Below are 20000 nucleotides of genomic sequence, written 5' to 3'. Positions count from 1 at the left end.
AGGTCAGGGGTCAGGATCAGGACGAGGACGAGGACGAAGACGATGACGATGACAGCGTCGCTTTGTCAGCGCTGCGCCGCCGAAAACTGACGGACAAGAAGTCTGACTGACACACCTGTCTGCTCCTGTCCCTTCACAATAAAAGCTTGTTTGTTGAAGTTCCAGCTGTTTGAGTTTGTTGTGAAAGTTTTCTTAAATCTGTCGTACCTCACTTTGTGAGGTTCTAACCCTTTACGAGTCGGTCAGGGTTAGGGTTAGGGTCAGGGTCAGGGTTAGGGTCAGGGTCAGGGTCAGGGTCAGGGTCAGGGTCAGGGTCAGGGTTAAGGTTAGGCAGGACACAGCTCAGTAAAGTGTGTTTCAGTATTTTGTAAGATTCAATTTTGAATAATTGAGTGTTATGTGGAGCAGGTGTTAATATCCTGTGAGATCATTTATTATTAAAATATTAATTAATGTCTCTTAGTAGGACGGCCTGCACTGTATACATATGTATAGTAATATATATATATATGTATATACACATATATATATATATACAGTAATATATATACACACATATATATATATTACTATACAGGACTGCAGGTTCCCACCAGACGGGGAGCTCCGGTCCTCTGCAATGAGGCCAACCAGGAAGTAACTTAAAACTGCATTCTATCAAAAGGCCACCAGGGGGCGACCGTTTTGGTGTCAAAAGGACTTCCGTCTCTATACAAGTCAATGGAGAATTCACCAACTTCTCACTTGATTTCTAACCTCAGTAAACGTTTGGTCTCTAGTTTAAAGTCTAGCAGAGTTGCTTAGAGTCCATTTATGTTTCTTCCAGTTAAGCAGCTGTAGTTTTATTTTGAAAGAGTAGAACGGATGCGCAGTGATGGACGTGTGATAGATGGTTAGGGTTAGCTAACTCTCCTCTGATAGGGTTAGGGTCAACCCATCTAACAGGGTCAACCCATCTAACAGGGTCAACCCATCTAACAGGGTCAACCCTAACCCATCTAACAGGGTCAACCCATCTAACAGGGTCAACCCATCTAACAGGGTCAACCCTAACCCATCTAACAGGGTCAACCCATCTAACAGGGTCAACCCTAACCCATCTAACAGGGTCAACCCATCTAACAGGGTCAACCCTAACCCATCTAACAGGGTCAACCCATCTAACAGGGTCAACCCATCTAACAGGGTCAACCCATCTAACAGGGTCAACCCTAACCCATCTAACAGGGTCAACCCTAACCCATCTAACAGGGTCAACCCATCTAACAGGGTCAACCCATCTAACAGGGTCAACCCTAACCCATCTAACAGGGTCAACCCATCTAACAGGGTCAACCCTAACCCATCTAACAGGGTCAACCCATCTAACAGGGTCAACCCATCTAACAGGGTCAACCCTAACCCATCTAACAGGGTCAACCCTAACCCATCTAACAGGGTCAACCCATCTAACAGGGTCAACCCATCTAACAGGGTCAACCCTAACCCATCTAACAGGGTCAACCCATCTAACAGGGTCAACCCTAACCCATCTAACAGGGTCAACCCATCTAACAGGGTCAACCCTAACCCATCTAACAGGGTCAACCCTAACCCATCTAACAGGGTCAACCCTAACCCATCTAACAGGGTCAACCCATCTAACAGGGTCAACCCTAACCCATCTAACAGGGTCAACCCTAACCCATCTAACAGGGTCAACCCATCTAACAGGGTCAACCCATCTAACAGGGTCAACCCTAACCCATCTAACAGGGTCAACCCATCTAACAGGGTCAACCCATCTAACAGGGTCAACCCATCTAACAGGGTCAACCCATCTAACAGGGTCAACCCATCTAACAGGGTCAACCCATCTAACAGGGTCAACCCTAACCCATCTAACAGGGTCAACCCTAACCCATCTAACAGGGTCAACCCTAACCCATCTAACAGGGTCAACCCATCTAACAGGGTCAACCCTAACCCATCTAACAGGGTCAACCCATCTAACAGGGTCAACCCATCTAACAGGGTCAACCCTAACCCATCTAACAGGGTCAACCCTAACCCATCTAACAGGGTCAACCCATCTAACAGGGTCAACCCTAACCCATCTAACAGGGTCAACCCTAACCCATCTAACAGGGTCAACCCATCTAACAGACATTTATAGAAACATACTGGAGCACAACACTAGTTTAATGTCACAGATCAAGCTGCCCCCCCCCCCCCCCCCCAGTCAGTAAAGTATAAACACTGCGTTACTTCCGCCTCTCAGTGCGTGTGATTTAATAACGATCTGTGCGTCTGGTCCATTGGCAGACTTTTATTTTGAAGGGCAGTGAGTCAGAGCGGATGTTAGGTGCTAACAGCTAACAGCTAGCAGACAGGGTTAGGGTAGAACCCCCGGTAGAACCACCGGTAGAACCTCCGGTAGAACCACCGGTAGAACAACAGACAGCAGAACCTCTTCTCATGTCGCTGCTCTGCTGAACACGCGTCCGGAAGCTGCTCGTGCACGCGCACAATCTCCATGGCTACGGAAGAGTTCTACGAGGTGACGCGAGCTAATGCTAACATGCTAACGGTAGCTAACAGCAGAGTTAACTTTACTCACTTTATGAGCTCTGAACTCATCACAAGTAACAGTAAGAGGTTCTTTAGAGGAACCAGAGCTTTCAGCTGCTCTGAACTCATCATAAGTTACAGTAAGAGGTTCTTTAGAGGAACCAGAGCTTTCAGCTGCTCTGAACTCATCACAAGTTACAGTAAGAGGTTCTTTAGAGGAACCAGAGCTTTCAGCTGCTCTGAACTCATCACAACTTACAGTAAGAGGTTCTTTAGAGGAACCAGAGCTTTCAGCTGCTCTGATACAAACTACAGAGTTAGCTCAGAGTTCTACTGTTGATTCACTTTATTAGTTCTGTTCTGCTGAGTTCTGCTGTGTTCTGCTGTGTTCTGTTTTGCTGTGTTCTGTTCTGCTGTGTTCTGTTCTGCTGTGTTCTGCTGTGTTCTGTTCTGCTGTGTTCTGTTCTGCTGTGTTCTGCTGTGTTCTGTTCTGCTGTGTTCTGCTGTGTTCTGTTCTGCTGAGTTCTGCTGTGTTCTGCTGTGTTCTGTTTTGCTGTGTTCTGTTCTGCTGTGTTCTGTTCTGCTGTGTTCTGCTGTGTTCTGTTCTGCTGTGTTCTGCTGTGTTCTGTTCTGCTGTGTTCTGCTGTGTTCTGCTGTGTTCTGTTCTGCTGTGTTCTGTTCTGCTGAGTTCTGCTGTGACCATCATCAGTATGTGACTGGTTCTGCTGGTTCTGTTGTGCAGGTGGAGCGGATCGTGGATAAGAGGAAGACGAAGAAGGGTCGGGTTGAGTACCTGGTGAGATGGAGAGGTTACGGTTCTGAGGGAGACACCTGGGAGCCTGAGAGCCACCTGAGCACCTGCATGATCTACGTCCACGACTTCAACCGTCAGACCGCCGAGCGGCAGAGAGACGGCACGTTGCTGCGCTCCACCCGCAGCTCGCCCAGCCTGCACTGCGGCCCGGCCCACAGACCGCCCTGCAGGCCTCTGCCGGGCGCCGCGGCTCGCGGCGACATCATCGGTGACATCGGTAGCGGGTCGACGGGGGCCCGCGATCAGGCGAAACACTCCGATCCTCCTCTCGGCCCGGCCCACCTGCCGACCGCCGGACCGATCCGCCAGGCGTCCGTCGGCTCCCGGAACCCCCTGCTGCCCGACAGGTTCGGCTCCAGGCTGTCGTCCGCGTCTCCGGTCGGCTCGGCCCGGCGGAGCGTGGATCTGTCCAAGACCGGCATCAAGATTCTGGTTCCTAAAAGTCCCATGAACAGCCGGCTGGACTCGGAGGAGTCTCCGAGGGAGGCGGCTCACGGTCTGGAAGCCGGAGCGCAGGAGGCTCATCTGGTTCCACCTGAGGTCGCCCTGCTGGAGAAACCCGGAGTCCAACTGGGGCCTGGAGAGGAGAGGGCCCGCATGGGGACCAGACCCCGCAGCCAGAACCTCCTGCCCCCGCCTCGGGTCCCCATCACACCTGCAGCCATGCGCTCCCTCAGCGGGACAGGTAAGGGTCAGACCAGGTATACGTTACACTGTGGGACACGTCACGATGTTCTGAATGTCTCTACGTTCACATCCTGAAGCCTGATGAGAGAAAACACACACAGCTCACACAGAGAACCATAAGGTCCTGTAAACAGCTGCCGGGTCCAGCTGCTGGGTCCAGCTGCCGGGTCCAGCTGCCGGGTCCAGCTGCCGGGTCCACCTTCCGGGTCCAGCTGTGACTGCAGCTGGTTGCTGATGAGCTGTTAATGCTGTATGTTGTACACAGAATATAATATAATATAATAATGATTAGTGCTGTATATCAGGGTCAGAGGAGCTGATTCAGGAGGGGGCATGAGGACCCCCCCCCCCCCACCCTAGTGGGACCTGGTCTCACAGCCCAGCAGCCTGCAGCTGGATCAGCATTCAGAGACCAGAATGGTTCTCTAACAGATGAGAGCAACACTGAGCACAGGACCGCTTTGGTGGGGGGGCACTGATGGTCTGGGGAGGGTCCTGGTTCCTGCTGGTTCAGGGGGTCCTGGTTCCTGCTGGTTCAGGGGGTCCTGGTTCCTCCTGGTTCAGGGGTCCTGGTTCCTGCTGGTGCAGTGGGGCCTGGTTCCTCCTGGTTCAGGGGGTCCTGGTTCCTGCTGGTGCAGTGGGTCCTGGTTCCCCCTGGTTCAGGGGGTCCTGGTTCCCCCTTGTTCAGGGGGTCCTGGTTCCCCCTGGTTCAGGGGGTCCTGGTTCCTGCTGGTGCAGTGGGTCCTGGTTCCCCCTGGTTCAGGGGGTCCTGGTTCAGGGGGTTCTGATGGGATCTGTAGTCCAGTGTGGTCTCTGAGCTGCTGATGGATTATGATGATGACAGGGTTCTGGTTCTGATGGCGTCTCCTCTCAGGTGGCTCGGCGCTGATGGAGGCCGTCGCTGCTAACGGGATGTCTGGCGTGCAGAGTGCCGTTACCGGGGCGACCAGCGTGACAGGGAAACGGCGTCTGGAGGAGCGTTCGGCTTTCGACAAACGTCTGCGGTTCAGTGTTCGGCAGACGGAGAGCGCCTACCGGTACCGGGGACATCGTGGTGAAGAAACAAGACGGCTTCACTCACATCCTGCTGTCCACCAAGAGCTCCGAGAACAACACGCTGAACCCAGAGGTGAGGCCACGCCCCCACCGTGTGTTGACGCAGGGCTGTTGTTATGGTTACTGAGCTCAGCAGCCATGTTGTTCCTCCTCCCTCTCAGGTGATGAAGGAGATCCAGAGCGCCATGGCGACGGCAGCATCGGACGACAGTAAGCTGGTGTTGCTAGGCGCCGTCGGCAGCATCTTCTGCTGCGGACTCGACTTCCTGTACTTCATCCGGCGCCTGACGGACGACAGGAAGAAAGAGAGCATCAAGATGGCCGAAACCATCCGGTAACCTGAGGAGCGGGCTCGCCGTGGCGGCCAGGTGTGTGATGCCATCAGTGGGTTTGACGTGTTGACCTCTGACCCCCTGCTCCTCTTCCTCAGGACATTCGTGAACACCTTCATCCAGTTCAGGAAGCCGATCGTGGCGGCGGTGAACGGGCCGGCGCTCGGCCTCGGCGCCGCCCTCCTGCCTCTCTGTGACGTGGTGTGGGCCAATGAGAAGGCCTGGTTCCAGACGCCATACACCTCCTACGGACAGACGCCCGACGGCTGCTCCTCCTTCACCTTCCCCCGCATCATGGGCCTCGCCTCGGTCAGTCCCCTCTACCCCACCTGCCCCCCCTGCCCCACCTGTCCTGTCTTGCCCCCACCTTTCCCCTCTTGTCCCTCCTGTCCCCTCTTGCCCCCACCTGCCCCCTCTTGCCCCCACCCGCCCCCTCCTTTCCCACCTGTTGCCTCTTGCCCCCCACCTTTCCCCTCTTGTCCTTCCTGTCCCCTCTTGCCCCCACCTGCCCCCTCTTGCCCCCACCCGCCCCCTCCTTTCCCACCTGTCCCCTCTGCCCCACCTGTCCCCTCCTGTCCCACCTGTCCCACTTGTCCTGTCCCCTCTTGCCCCCACCTTTCCCCTCCTGTCCCTTCTTGCCCCCACCTTTCCCCTCCTGTCCCCTCTTGCCCCCACCTGTCCCCACCTGTCCCCTCTTGTCCCACCTGTCCCCTCTTGCCCCCACCTGTCCCCTCCTGTCCCACCTGTCCTGTCTTGTCCCTTCTTGCCCCCACCTTTCCCATCTTGTCCCCTCTTGCCCCCACCTGTCCCCTCTTGCCCCCTCCTGTCCCCTCTTGCTCAAGTAAAGCGAACCAGGCTAAGTAAAGTAATCTGTTCTGTTCCAGGCTAACGAGATGTTGCTGAGTGGCAGGAAGCTAACAGCACAGGAAGCGTGTTCTAAAGGTTTGGTGTCTCAGGTTCTTTGGCCAGGAACCTTCACACAGGAAGTGATGCTGCGAGTCCGAGAGCTGGTGGCTGTCGACTCACTGGTGAGTAACCAGCCCTAACTATCGGTATAACTAGCCCTAACTATCCGTATAACTAGCCCTAACTATCGGTATAACCAGCCCTAACTATCCGTATAACTAGCCCTAACTATCGGTATAACTAGCCCTAACTATCCGTATAACTAGCCCTAAATATCGGTGTAACCAGCCCTAACTATCGGTGTAACTAGCCCTAAATATCTGTATAACTAGCCCTAAATATAGGTATAACTAGCCCTAACTATCGGTATAACCAGCCCTAACTATCCGTATAACTAGCCCTAACTATCCGTATAACTAGCCCTAACTATCCGTATAACTAGCCCTAACTATCCGTATAACTAGCCCTAACTATCCGTATAACTAGCCCTAACTATCGGTATAACCAGCCCTAACTATCCGTATAACTATCCCTAAATATCGGTATAACTAGCCCTAACTATCGGTATAACCAGCCCTAACTATCGGTATAACTAGCCCTAACTATAGGTATAACTAGCCCTAACTATCCGTATAACTAGCCCTAACTATCCGTATAACTAGCCCTAACTATAGGTATAACTAGCCCTAACTATCCGTATAACTAGCCCTAACTATAGGTATAACTAGCCCTAACTATCCGTATAACTAGCCCTAACTATCCGTATAACTAGCCCTAACTATCCGTATAACTAGCCCTAACTATCCGTATAACTAGCCCTAACTATCGGTATAACCAGCCCTAACTATCCGTATAACTATCCCTAAATATCGGTATAACTAGCCCTAACTATCGGTATAACCAGCCCTAACTATCGGTATAACTAGCCCTAACTATCGGTATAACTAGCCCTAACTATCCGTATAACCAGCCCTAACTATCCGTATAACTAGCCCTAACTATCGGTATAACCAGCCCTAACTATCCGTATAACTAGCCCTAAATATCGGTATAACTAGCCCTAACTATCGGTGTAACTAGCCCTAACTATCGGTGTAACTAGCCCTAACTATCGGTATAACTAGCCCTAAATATCGGTGTAACTAGCCCTAACTATCGGTGTAACTAGCCCTAAATATCGGTGTAACTAGCCCTAACTATCGGTGTAACTAGCCCTAACTATCGGTATAACTAGCCCTAACTAGCCCTAAATATCGGTGTAACTAGCCCTAACTATCGGTATAACTAGCCCTAAATATCGGTGTAACTAGCCCTAACTATCGGTGTAACTAGCCCTAACTATCCGTATAACTAGCCCTAAATATCGGTGTAACTAGCCCTAACTATCCGTATAACTAGCCCTAACTATCCGTATAACTAGCCCTAACTATCCGTATAACTAGCCCTAACTATCGGTATAACTAGCCCTAACTATCGGTATAACCAGCCCTAACTATCGGTATAACTAGCCCTAACTATCGGTATAACTAGCCCTAACTATCCGTATAACTAGCCCTAACTATCGGTATAACTAGCCCTAACTATCGGTATAACCAGCCCTAACTATCGGTATAACTAGCCCTAACTATCCGTATAACTAGCCCTAACTATCCGTATAACTAGCCCTAACTATCGGTATAACTAGCCCTAACTATCGGTATAACTAGCGGTATAACTAGCCCTAACTATCGGTATAACTAGCCCTAACTATCATTATAACTTGCCCTAACTATCGGTGTAACCAGCCCTAACTATCGGTGTAACTAGCCCTAACTATCCGTATAACTAGCCCTAACTATCCGTATAACTAGCCCTAACTATCGGTATAACTAGCCCTAACTGTCGGTATAACTATCGGTATAACTAGCCCTAACTGTCGGTATAACTAGCGGTATAAATAGCCCTAACTATCGGTATAACTATCCGTATAACTAGCCCTAACTATCGGTATAACTAGCCCTAACTATCGGTATAACCAGCCCTAACTATCGGTATAACTAGCCCTAACTATCCGTATAACTAGCCCTAAATATCGGTGTAACCAGCCCTAACTATCGGTGTAACTAGCCCTAAATATCTGTATAACTAGCCCTAAATATAGGTATAACTAGCCCTAACTATCGGTATAACCAGCCCTAACTATCCGTATAACTAGCCCTAACTATCCGTATAACTAGCCCTAACTATCCGTATAACTAGCCCTAACTATCCGTATAACTAGCCCTAACTATCGGTATAACCAGCCCTAACTATCCGTATAACTATCCCTAAATATCGGTATAACTAGCCCTAACTATCGGTATAACCAGCCCTAACTATCGGTATAACTAGCCCTAACTATCGGTATAACCAGCCCTAACTATCCGTATAACTAGCCCTAACTATCGGTGTAACTAGCCCTAACTATCCGTATAACTAGCCCTAAATATCGGTATAACTAGCCCTAACTATCGGTGTAACTAGCCCTAACTATCGGTGTAACTAGCCCTAACTATCGGTATAACTAGCCCTAAATATCGGTGTAACTAGCCCTAACTATCGGTGTAACTAGCCCTAAATATCGGTGTAACTAGCCCTAACTATCGGTGTAACTAGCCCTAACTATCGGTATAACTAGCCCTAACTAGCCCTAAATATCGGTGTAACTAGCCCTAACTATCGGTATAACTAGCCCTAAATATCGGTGTAACTAGCCCTAACTATCGGTGTAACTAGCCCTAACTATCGGTATAACTAGCCCTAACTAGCCCTAAATATCGGTGTAACTAGCCCTAACTATCCGTATAACTAGCCCTAACTATCGGTATAACTAGCCCTAACTATCGGTATAACCAGCCCTAACTATCGGTATAACTATCGGTATAACTAGCCCTAACTATCCGTATAACTAGCCCTAACTATCGGTATAACTAGCCCTAACTATCGGTATAACCAGCCCTAACTATCGGTATAACTAGCCCTAACTATCCGTATAACTAGCCCTAACTATCCGTATAACTAGCCCTAACTATCGGTATAACTAGCCCTAACTATCGGTATAACTAGCGGTATAACTAGCCCTAACTATCGGTATAACTAGCCCTAACTATCATTATAACTTGCCCTAACTATCGGTGTAACCAGCCCTAACTATCGGTGTAACTAGCCCTAACTATCCGTATAACTAGCCCTAACTATCCGTATAACTAGCCCTAACTGTCGGTATAACTATCGGTATAACTAGCCCTAACTGTCGGTATAACTAGCGGTATAAATAGCCCTAACTATCGGTATAACTATCCGTATAACTAGCCCTAACTATCGGTATAACTAGCCCTAACTATCGGTATAACTATCCGTATAACTAGCCCTAACTATCGGTATAACCAGCCCTAACTATCGGTATAACTATCCGTATAACTAGCCCTAACTATCGGTATAACTATCCGTATAACTAGCCCTAACTATCGGTATAACCAGCCCTAACTATCGGTATAACTAGCCCTAACTATCCGTATAACTAGCCCTAACTATCCGTATAACTAGCCCTAACTATCCGTATAACTAGCCCTAACTATCGGTATAACTAGCCCTAACTATCCGTATAACTAGCCCTAACTATCGGTATAACTAGCCCTAACTATCGGTGTAACCAGCCCTAACTATCCGTATAACTAGCCCTAACTATCCGTATAACTAGCGGTATAACCAGCCCTAAGTATCGGTATAACTATCATTATAACTAGCCCTAACTATCCGTATAACTAGCCCTAAATATCATTATAACTAGCCCTAACTATCATTATAACTAGCCCTAACTATCGGTATAACTAGCCCTAACTATCCGTATAACTAGCCCTAACTATCGGTGTAACCAGCCCTAACTATCATTATAACTAGCCCTAACTATCGGTATAACCAGCCCTAACTATCGGTGTAACCAGCCCTAACTATCGGTATAACTAGCCCTAACTATCGGTGTAACCAGCCCTAACTATCGGTGTAACCAGCCCTAACTATCGGTATAACTAGCCCTAACTATCGGTATAACTAGCCCTAAATATCCGTATAACTAGCCCTAACTATCCGTATAACCAGCCCTAACTATCGGTATAACCAGCCCTAACTATCGGTGTAACCAGCCCTAACTATCGGTGTAACCAGCCCTAACTATCATTATAACTAGCCCTAACTATCGGTATAACCAGCCCTAACTATCGGTGTAACCAGCCCTAACTATCGGTGTAACCAGCCCTAACTATCGGTATAACTAGCCCTAACTATCGGTATAACTAGCCCTAAATATCCGTATAACTAGCCCTAACTATCCGTATAACTAGCCCTAACTATCGGTATAACTAGCCCTAACTATCGGTATAACTAGCCCTAAATATCCGTATAACTAGCCCTAACTATCCGTATAACCAGCCCTAACTATCCGTATAACTAGCCCTAACTATCCGTATAACCAGCCCTAACTATCGGTATAACTAGCCCTAACTATCGGTATAACTAGCCCTAACTATCCGTATAACTAGCCCTAACTATCCGTATAACTAGCCCTAACTATCGGTATAACTAGCCCTAACTATCATTATAACTAGCCCTAACTATCGGTATAACTAGCCCTAACTATCGGTATAACTAGCCCTAACTATCGGTATAACCAGCCCTAACTATCGGTATAACCAGCCCTAACTATCGGTATAACTAGCCCTAACTATCCGTATAACTAGCCCTAACTATCCGTATAACCAGCCCTAACTATCATTATAACTAGCCCTAACTATCGGTATAACTAGCCCTAACTATCGGTATAACTAGCCCTAACTATCGGTATAACCAGCCCTAACTATCGGTATAACCAGCCCTAACTATCGGTATAACTAGCCCTAACTATCGGTATAACCAGCCCTAACTATCCGTATAACTAGCCCTAACTATCGGTATAACTAGCCCTAACTATCGGTATAACTAGCCCTAACTATCGGTATAACCAGCCCTAACTATCCGTATAACTAGCCCTAACTATCGGTATAACTAGCCCTAACTATCGGTATAACTAGCCCTAACTATCCGTATAACTAGCCCTAACTATCCGTATAACTAGCCCTAACTACCGGTGTAACTAGCCCTAACTATCGGTATAACTAGCCCTAACTATCGGTATAACTAGCCCTAACTATCCGTATAACCAGCCCTAACTATCCGTATATCCAGCCCTAACTATCGGTATAACTAGCCCTAACTATCGGTGTAACCAGCCCTAACTATCGGTGTAACCAGCCCTAACTATCAGTCCTCTTCTTCTGTGGTGTTCAGGTCCTCCAGGAGTCCAAAGCTCTGCTGAGAACAACCAGTCGCGGTTCTTTGCAGCAAAGCAACGAGCGCGAGTGTGAAGCTCTGAAGAGAGTCTGGGGTTCGTCTCAGGGGACGGACGCCATCCTGCAGCACCTGCAGAGGGGGACCCAGCTCTGCTAGGACCTGGACCGGGACCGGGACTGGGCCGGGACCTGGACCTGGACCGGGACTGGGCCGGGACCTGGACCGGGACTACACCAGGACCCGGACCGGACAAAGACTAGACTGGAACTGGACCTGACCGGGAACCTGGACCAGACTAAAACTGGACCAGGACTACACCATGACCCGGACTAGACTGGAACCGGACCAGGACTGTATCTGGACCAGAACCGGAGACTCAGATTATTTTGTTGTTTGAATCTTTAAGTTATAAAATGTCGGACATGTGTAAACTTCTTCCTGCAGAGTCACATGACTCAGTCATCACTGAGGGCGGAGCAGCCAATCACAGCGAGGCTAACAGCTGGAGCGGGTCATGTGACCTCTGATGGAATGAACAGGAAGAGGCGGGGCTAAGACAGGAAATGAACTGAACAGTGTTTTAATCATGTGACCTCCTGCAGGTAACTGATGCATTCTGGGTAAATATTGACACCATATTAAACAGTTTATTGATCAATCTTCTGTTTGTTTATTGGCTAAAGAAACAGTGACATCATCCAAATGTTAACCAATCAAAATGCAGCAAAGCAAAGTTCATATAATTTTTACATCATGATGAAAATAAACGTTTAAATCTCAACATGAGAAAACTCATTAAGCTCGTAACAGTTTCAACCCGAGGGTCGAGGCCCCCGCAGGGACGCTGGGAGTTCCTCCTGAAGACACAAAACCAGGTTCATCGTTAACTTTTTCCCCTGATTCAGGTGTGGTGTTGGGGACAGGTGTGGTCATGGAGGACAAGTGGGGACAGGTGTGGTCATGGGGGACAGGTGGGGACAGGTGTGGTCATGGGGGACAGGTGTGGTCATGGAGGACAGGTGGGGACAGGTGTGGTCATGGGGGACAGGTGTGGTCATGGAGGACAGGTGGGGACAGGTGTGGTCATGGAGGACAGGTGTGATACTGGAGGACAGGTGGGGACAGGTTCATGGAGGACAGGTGGGGACAGGTTCATGGAGGACAGGTGTGGTCATGGAGGACAGGTGGGGACAGGTGTGATACTCGAGGACAGGTGTGTGGAGCCTGGACCAGACTAAAGGTGGGGACAGGTGTGGTCATGGAGGACAGGTGGGGACAGGTGTGGTCATGGAGGACAGGTGTGATACTGGAGGACAGGTGGGGACAGGTTCATGGAGGACAGGTGTGGTTATGGAGGACAGGTGGGGACAGGTGTGATACTCGAGGACAGGTGTGTGGAGCCTGGACCAGACTAAAGGTGGGGACAGGTGTGGTCATGGAGGACAGGTGTGGTCATGGAGGACAGGTGGGGACAGGTGTGGTCATGGAGGACAGGTGTGGTCATGGAGGACAGGTGTGGTCATGGGGGACAGGTGTGGTCATGGAGGACAGGTGTGGTCATGGAGGACAGGTGTGGTCATGGGGGACAGGTGTGGTCATGGGGGACAGGTGTGATACTGGAGGACAGGTGTGGTCATGGGGGACAGGTGTGGTCATGGGGGACAGGTGTGATACTGGAGGACAGGTGTGGTCATGGGGGACAGGTGTGGTCATGGAGGACAGGTGTGGTCATGGGGGACAGGTGTGGTCATGGGGGACAGGTGGGGACAGGTTCATGGAAACAGGTGTGGTCATGGAGGACAGGTGTGGTCATGGAGGACAGGTGTGGTCATGGGGGACAGGTGTGGTCATGGGGGACAGGTGTGGTCATGGAGGACAGGTGGGGACAGGTGTGATACTGGAGGACAGGTGGGGACAGGTTCATGGAGGACAGGTGTGTGGAGCTCCGGTGGACAGGTGCAGCTGGTAGGTTTGGTCCTGGAACAGCAGCAGTGTGTAGAAGTTTTCTCCTCCTGTGACGACGCCGTGCTCGCTGTGCCCCCACGAAACCGGACTGTCTGTGAACCCATGGACTGTCAACGCCACCCAGGACACCTGGAGACTCTGCTCCAGGTAACACCTGCAGGACAGGTAGGGACAGATGAGGACAGGTGGAGACAGGTAAGGACAAGTGGGAACAGGTGAGGACAGGTGAGGTACCTGAGCTCCTGGACGAGGCGGAGGACATCCTTGGGGAGCAGGAGGCCGCAGACGGAGACGCTCAGTGATTGGCTCGCTGTCCTCGACGGTTCGGGACAGACAAGTGTGGACAGGAAGCTGCTGGAAGAGTTCTCACTGCAACGACACCACAGAAGAAGAGTCACATCACCTGTCTGTCTGTCAGGTGTGCACACAGGTGAGGGGACAGGTAAATGTGCTCTCACCAGCTGACGTCAGCGTCCACGGCTCCCAGCCACTCCAGGAGGCTGTGTGGGTCACATGACTGCAGGTCAGAGGTCAGCAGGGCGGGGCAGGACAGGTGAGACAGGCTGCGGACGCTGACCTCAGGTGGGTGCTCCGACCAATCATAGCGAGACAGTAGGGACTGCAAAGCCCCGCCCCCTGCAAGACACACAGCAGGGAATCAATCAATCAATCATCAATGTCAATCAATCAATCATTCCCACATTAAACATCCCCCCCCCCCCCCCCCCCCCCCTCACCTGGATGACTCAACAGGAAGTCCACCTGCAGCCGGAGCCGTGATGTCAGACCTTTGAGCAGCCGCTGGTAGCCCCGCCCACCTGGAGCCATACAGCTGTCCGTCAAATCCACAGATACTACTGCAAATACACACAGTACTACAGTCAGTACTACAGTCAGTACTACAGTCAGTACTACAGTCGGTACTACAGTCAGTACTACAGTAAGTACTACAGTACTACAGTCAGTACTACAGATACTACTGCAAGTACACACAGTACTACAGTCAGTACTACAGATACTACTGCAAATACACACAGTACTACAGTCAGTACTACAGTCAGTACTACAGTCAGTACTACAGTCAGTACTACAGTCGGTACTACAGTACTACAGTCAGTACTACAGATACTACTGCAAATACACACAGTACTACAGTCAGTACTACAGATACTACTGCAAGTACACACAGTACTACAGTCAGTACTACAGATACTACTGCAAATACACACAGTACTACAGTCAGTACTACAGATACTACTGCAAGTACACACAGTACTACAGTCAGTACTACAGTCAGTACTACAGTACTACAGTCAGTACTACAGTCAGTACTACAGTCAGTACTACAGTCAGTACTACAGTCGGTACTACAGTCGGTACTACAGTCGGTACTACAGTACTACAGTCAGTACTACAGTAAGTACTACAGTACTACAGTCGGTACTACAGTACTACAGTCAGTACTACAGTAAGTACTACAGTCAGTACTACAGATGATACTGCAAGTACACACAGTACTACAGTCAGTACTACAGTACTACAGTCAGTACTACAGTACTACAGTCAGTACTACAGTACTACAGTCAGTACTACAGTACTACAGTCAGTACTACAGTCAGTACTACAGTACTACAGTCAGTACTACAGTCAGTACTACAGTCAGTACTACAGTCGGTACTACAGTACTACAATCAGTACTACAGTACTACAGTCAGTACTACAGTCAGTACTACAGTCAGTACTACAGTCAGTACTACAGTACTACAGTCAGTACTACAGTCAGTACTACAGTCAGTACTACAGTCAGTACTACAGTCGGTACTACAGTACTACAGTCAGTACTACAGTCAGTACTACAGTCAGTACTACAGTCAGTACTACAGTACTACAGTCAGTACTACAGTCAGTACTACAGTACTACAGTCAGTACTACAGTCAGTACTACAGTACTACAGTCAGTACTACAGTACTACAGTCAGTACTACAGTCAGTACTACAGTCAGTACTACAGTACTACAGTCAGTACTACAGTCAGTACTACAGTACTACAGTCAGTACTACAGTCAGTACTACAGTACTACAGTCAGTACTACAGTCAGTACTACAGTACTACAGTCAGTACTACAGTCAGTACTACAGTACTACAGTCAGTACTACAGTCAGTACTACAGTACTACAGTCAGTACTACAGTCAGTACTACAGTCAGTACTACAGTACTACAGTCAGTACTACAGTCAGTACTACAGTACTACAGTACTACAGTCAGTACTACAGTCAGTACTACAGTCAGTACTACAGTCAGTACTACAGTACTACAGTCAGTACTACAGTACTACAGTCAGTACTACAGTCAGTACTACAGTACTACAGTCAGTACTACAGTCAGTACTACAGTACTACAGTCAGTACTACAGTCAGTACTACAGTCAGTACTACAGTCAGTACTACAGTCAGTACTACAGTACTACAGTCAGTACTACAGTACTACAGTCAGTACTACAGTACTACAGTACTACAGTCAGTACTACAGTCAGTACTACAGTCAGTACTACAGTACTACAGTCAGTACTACAGTCAGTACTACAGTACTACAGTCAGTACTACAGTCAGTACTACAGTCAGTACTACAGTACTACAGTCAGTACTACAGTCAGTACTACAGTACTACAGTCATTACTATAGTACTAAAGTCAGTACTACAGTCAGTACTACAGTCAGTACTACAGTCAGTACTACAGTACTACAGTCAGTACTACAGTCAGTACTACAGTACTACAGTCAGTACTACAGTCAGTACTACAGTACTACAGTCAGTACTACAGTACTACAGTCAGTACTACAGTCAGTACTACAGTACTACAGTCAGTACTATAGTACTACAGTCAGTACTACAGTCAGTACTACAGTCAGTACTACAGTCAGTACTACAGTCAGTACTACAGTACTACAGTCAGTACTATAGTACTACAGTCAGTACTACAGTCAGTACTACAGTCAGTACTACAGTACTACAGTACTACAGTCAGTACTACAGTCAGTACTACAGTCAGTACTACAGTACTACAGTCCGTACTACAGTCAGTACTACAGTACTACAGTCAGTACTACAGTCAGTACTACAGTACTACAGTCAGTACTACAGTCAGTACTACAGTCAGTACTACAGTCAGTACTACAGTACTACAGTCAGTACTACAGTACTACAGTCAGTACTACAGTACTACAGTCAGTACTACAGTCAGTACTACAGTCAGTACTACAGTACTACAGTCAGTACTACAGTACTACAGTCAGTACTACAGTCAGTACTACAGTCAGTACTACAGTCAGTACTACAGTCAGTACTACAGTACTACAGTCAGTACTACAGTACTACAGTCAGTACTACAGTCAGTACTACAGTCAGTACTACAGTACTACAGTCAGTACTACAGTACTACAGTCAGTACTACAGTACTACAGTCAGTACTACAGTACTACAGTCATTACTATAGTACTACAGTCAGTACTACAGTCAGTACTACAGTCAGTACTATAGTACTACAGTCAGTACTACAGTCAGTACTACAGTACTACAGTCAGTACTACAGTCAGTACTACAGTACTACAGTCAGTACTACAGTACTACAGTCAGTACTACAGTCAGTACTACAGTCAGTACTACAGTACTACAGTCAGTACTACAGTACTACAGTCAGTACTACAGTACTACAGTCAGTACTACAGTACTACAGTCAGTACTACAGTCAGTACTACAGTACTACAGTCAGTACTATAGTACTACAGTCAGTACTACAGTCAGTACTACAGTCAGTACTACAGTCAGTACTACAGTCAGTACTATAGTACTACAGTCAGTACTACAGTCAGTACTACAGTACTACAGTCAGTACTATAGTACTACAGTCAGTACTACAGTCAGTACTACAGTACTACAGTCAGTACTACAGTCAGTACTACAGTCAGTACTACAGTACTACAGTCAGTACTATAGTACTACAGTTAGTACTACAGTCAGTACTACAGTCAGTACTACAGTACTACAGTCAGTACTACAGTACTACAGTCAGTACTACAGTACTACAGTACTACAGTCAGTACTACAGTCAGTACTACAGTACTACAGTCAGTACTACAGTACTACAGTCAGTACTACAGTACTACAGTCAGTACTACAGTCAGTACTACAGTCAGTACTACAGTACTACAGTCAGTACTACAGTCAGTACTACAGTACTACAGTCAGTACTACAGTACTACAGTCAGTACTACAGTCAGTACTACAGTACTACAGTCAGTACTATAGTACTACAGTCAGTACTACAGTCAGTACTACAGTCAGTACTACAGTACTACAGTCAGTACTATAGTACTACAGTCAGTACTACAGTCAGTACTACAGTCAGTACTACAGTACTACAGTCAGTACTACAGTCAGTACTACAGTCAGTACTACAGTACTACAGTCAGTACTATAGTACTACAGTCAGTACTACAGTCAGTACTACAGTCAGTACTACAGTCAGTACTACAGTACTACAGTCAGTACTATAGTACTACAGTCAGTACTACAGTCAGTACTACAGTCAGTACTACAGTACTACAGTCAGTACTACAGTCAGTACTACAGTCAGTACTACAGTACTACAGTCAGTACTATAGTACTACAGTCAGTACTACAGTACTACAGTCAGTACTATAGTACTACAGTCAGTACTACAGTCAGTACTACAGTCAGTACTACAGTCAGTACTACAGTACTACAGTCAGTACTACAGTACTACAGTCAGTACTACAGTACTACAGTCAGTACTACAGTCAGTACTACAGTACTACAGTCAGTACTACAGTCAGTACTACAGTACTACAGTCAGTACTACAGTCAGTACTACAGTACTACAGTCAGTACTACAGTACTACAGTCAGTACTACAGTCAGTACTACAGTACTACAGTCAGTACTACAGTCAGTACTACAGTCAGTACTACAGTCAGTACTACAGTACTACAGTCAGTACTACAGTCAGTACTACAGTCAGTACTACAGTACTACAGTCAGTACTACAGTCAGTACTACAGTACTACAGTCAGTACTACAGTCAGTACTACAGTCAGTACTACAGTCAGTACTACAGTACTACAGTCAGTACTACAGTACTACAGTCAGTACTACAGTACTACAGTCAGTACTACAGTCAGTACTACAGTACTACAGTCAGTACTACAGTCAGTACTACAGTCAGTACTACAGTACTACAGTCAGTACTACAGTACTACAGTACCATATCTGCTGGTTGTTCTGTGGTTGAATTTCGAAGGTTTCCCTTCAAACCCCAACAGCTCATAGGAGTCCTTATCCAGAGAGAGAGACAGGCGACCTGCAGTGAGACAGACACATACACAGTGAGACAGACACATACACAGTGAGACAGACACATACACAGTGAGACAGACAGACACATACACAGTGAGACAGACACTTACACAGTGAGACAGACACTTACACAGTGAGACAGACACTTACACAGTGAGACAGACAGACACTTACACAGTGAGACAGACACATACACAGTGAGACAGACACATACACAGTGAGACAGACACATACACAGTGAGACAGACACATACACAGTGAGACAGACACATACACAGTGAGACAGACACATACACAGTGAGACAGACACTTACACAGTGAGACAGACACATACACAGTGAGACAGACACATACACAGTGAGACAGACACATACACAGTGAGACAGACACATACACAGTGAGACAGACAGACAGACACATACACAGTGAGACAGACAGACAGACAGACAGGTAGTTACCGTTAGGTGTGAGACAGACACAGTTCTCTTGATCTATTCTGCTCCGGTATGAAAGCCCGTACACACTTCCTGTAACACACACATTCACAGTTTATCACACACACCTGGACTCTGAGTCAGGTGGTACAGGTGTTATGGGTCAGGTGGTACAGGTGTTATAGGTCAGGTGGTACAGGTGTTATAGGTCAGGTGGTACAGGTGTTATGGGTCATGTGGTACAGGTCAGGTGGTACAGGTGTTGTGGGTCAGGTGGTACAGGTGGTACAGGTGTTATGGGTCAGGTGGTACAGGTGTTATGGGTCATGTGGTACAGGTGTTATGGGTCAGGTGGTACAGGTGTTATAGGTCAGGTGGTACAGGTGTTATAGGTCAGGTGGTACAGGTGTTGTGGGTCAGGTGGTACAGGTGTTGTGGGTCAGGTGGTACAGGTGTTGTGGGTCATGTGGTACAGGTCAGGTGGTACAGGTCAGGTGGTACAGGTGTTATAGGTCAGGTGGTACAGGTGTTGTGGGTCA

At 47.9% G+C, this 20000-nt stretch overlaps 3 protein-coding genes across 3 annotated transcripts in view; 2 read left to right on the top strand and 1 right to left on the bottom strand.

The window, feature by feature from the left end:
* LOC133990168 (protein disulfide-isomerase TMX3-like) overlaps positions 1 to 110 on the top strand; it is a gene marked incomplete at its 5' end in the record, with an annotated part of 22852 nt that extends 22742 nt beyond the window's left edge. Inside the window, 2 exon segments of the mRNA XM_062428339.1 lie at positions 1 to 2; positions 33 to 110. The exon segment at positions 1 to 2 is cut by the window's left edge and continues 112 nt beyond it. Of these exon segments, the coding sequence (XP_062284323.1) occupies positions 1 to 2; positions 33 to 110 (80 nt within the window).
* A 2226-nt stretch (positions 111 to 2336) lies between these two features.
* cdyl (chromodomain protein, Y-like) lies at positions 2337 to 12043 on the top strand. The gene is given in 8 exon segments (XM_062429555.1): positions 2337 to 2539; positions 3293 to 4049; positions 4926 to 5095; positions 5097 to 5180; positions 5269 to 5441; positions 5538 to 5748; positions 6324 to 6467; positions 11686 to 12043. Coding segments are annotated over 8 exon segments (1722 nt in total). The 5' UTR covers positions 2337 to 2515; the 3' UTR covers positions 11845 to 12043.
* A 1483-nt stretch (positions 12044 to 13526) lies between these two features.
* rpp40 (ribonuclease P/MRP 40 subunit) overlaps positions 13527 to 20000 on the bottom strand; it is a 7667-nt gene continuing 1193 nt past the window's right edge. The window contains exons 3-8 of the mRNA XM_062429559.1: positions 19486 to 19554; positions 18936 to 19031; positions 14391 to 14510; positions 14112 to 14289; positions 13888 to 14022; positions 13527 to 13807 (exon numbers count right to left, since the gene is read on the bottom strand). Coding sequence (XP_062285543.1) covers positions 13609 to 13807; positions 13888 to 14022; positions 14112 to 14289; positions 14391 to 14510; positions 18936 to 19031; positions 19486 to 19554 — 797 coding nt within the window. The 3' untranslated portion in view covers positions 13527 to 13608. The remainder of the gene's footprint in view (positions 13808 to 13887; positions 14023 to 14111; positions 14290 to 14390; positions 14511 to 18935; positions 19032 to 19485; positions 19555 to 20000) is intronic.

The sequence above is a fragment of the Scomber scombrus genome, chromosome 11 (assembly GCF_963691925.1).
Source record: "Scomber scombrus chromosome 11, fScoSco1.1, whole genome shotgun sequence".
In the NCBI taxonomy this organism is placed as follows: domain Eukaryota; kingdom Metazoa; phylum Chordata; class Actinopteri; order Scombriformes; family Scombridae; genus Scomber; species Scomber scombrus.
This window is presented reverse-complemented; position numbering and strand designations above follow the sequence as displayed.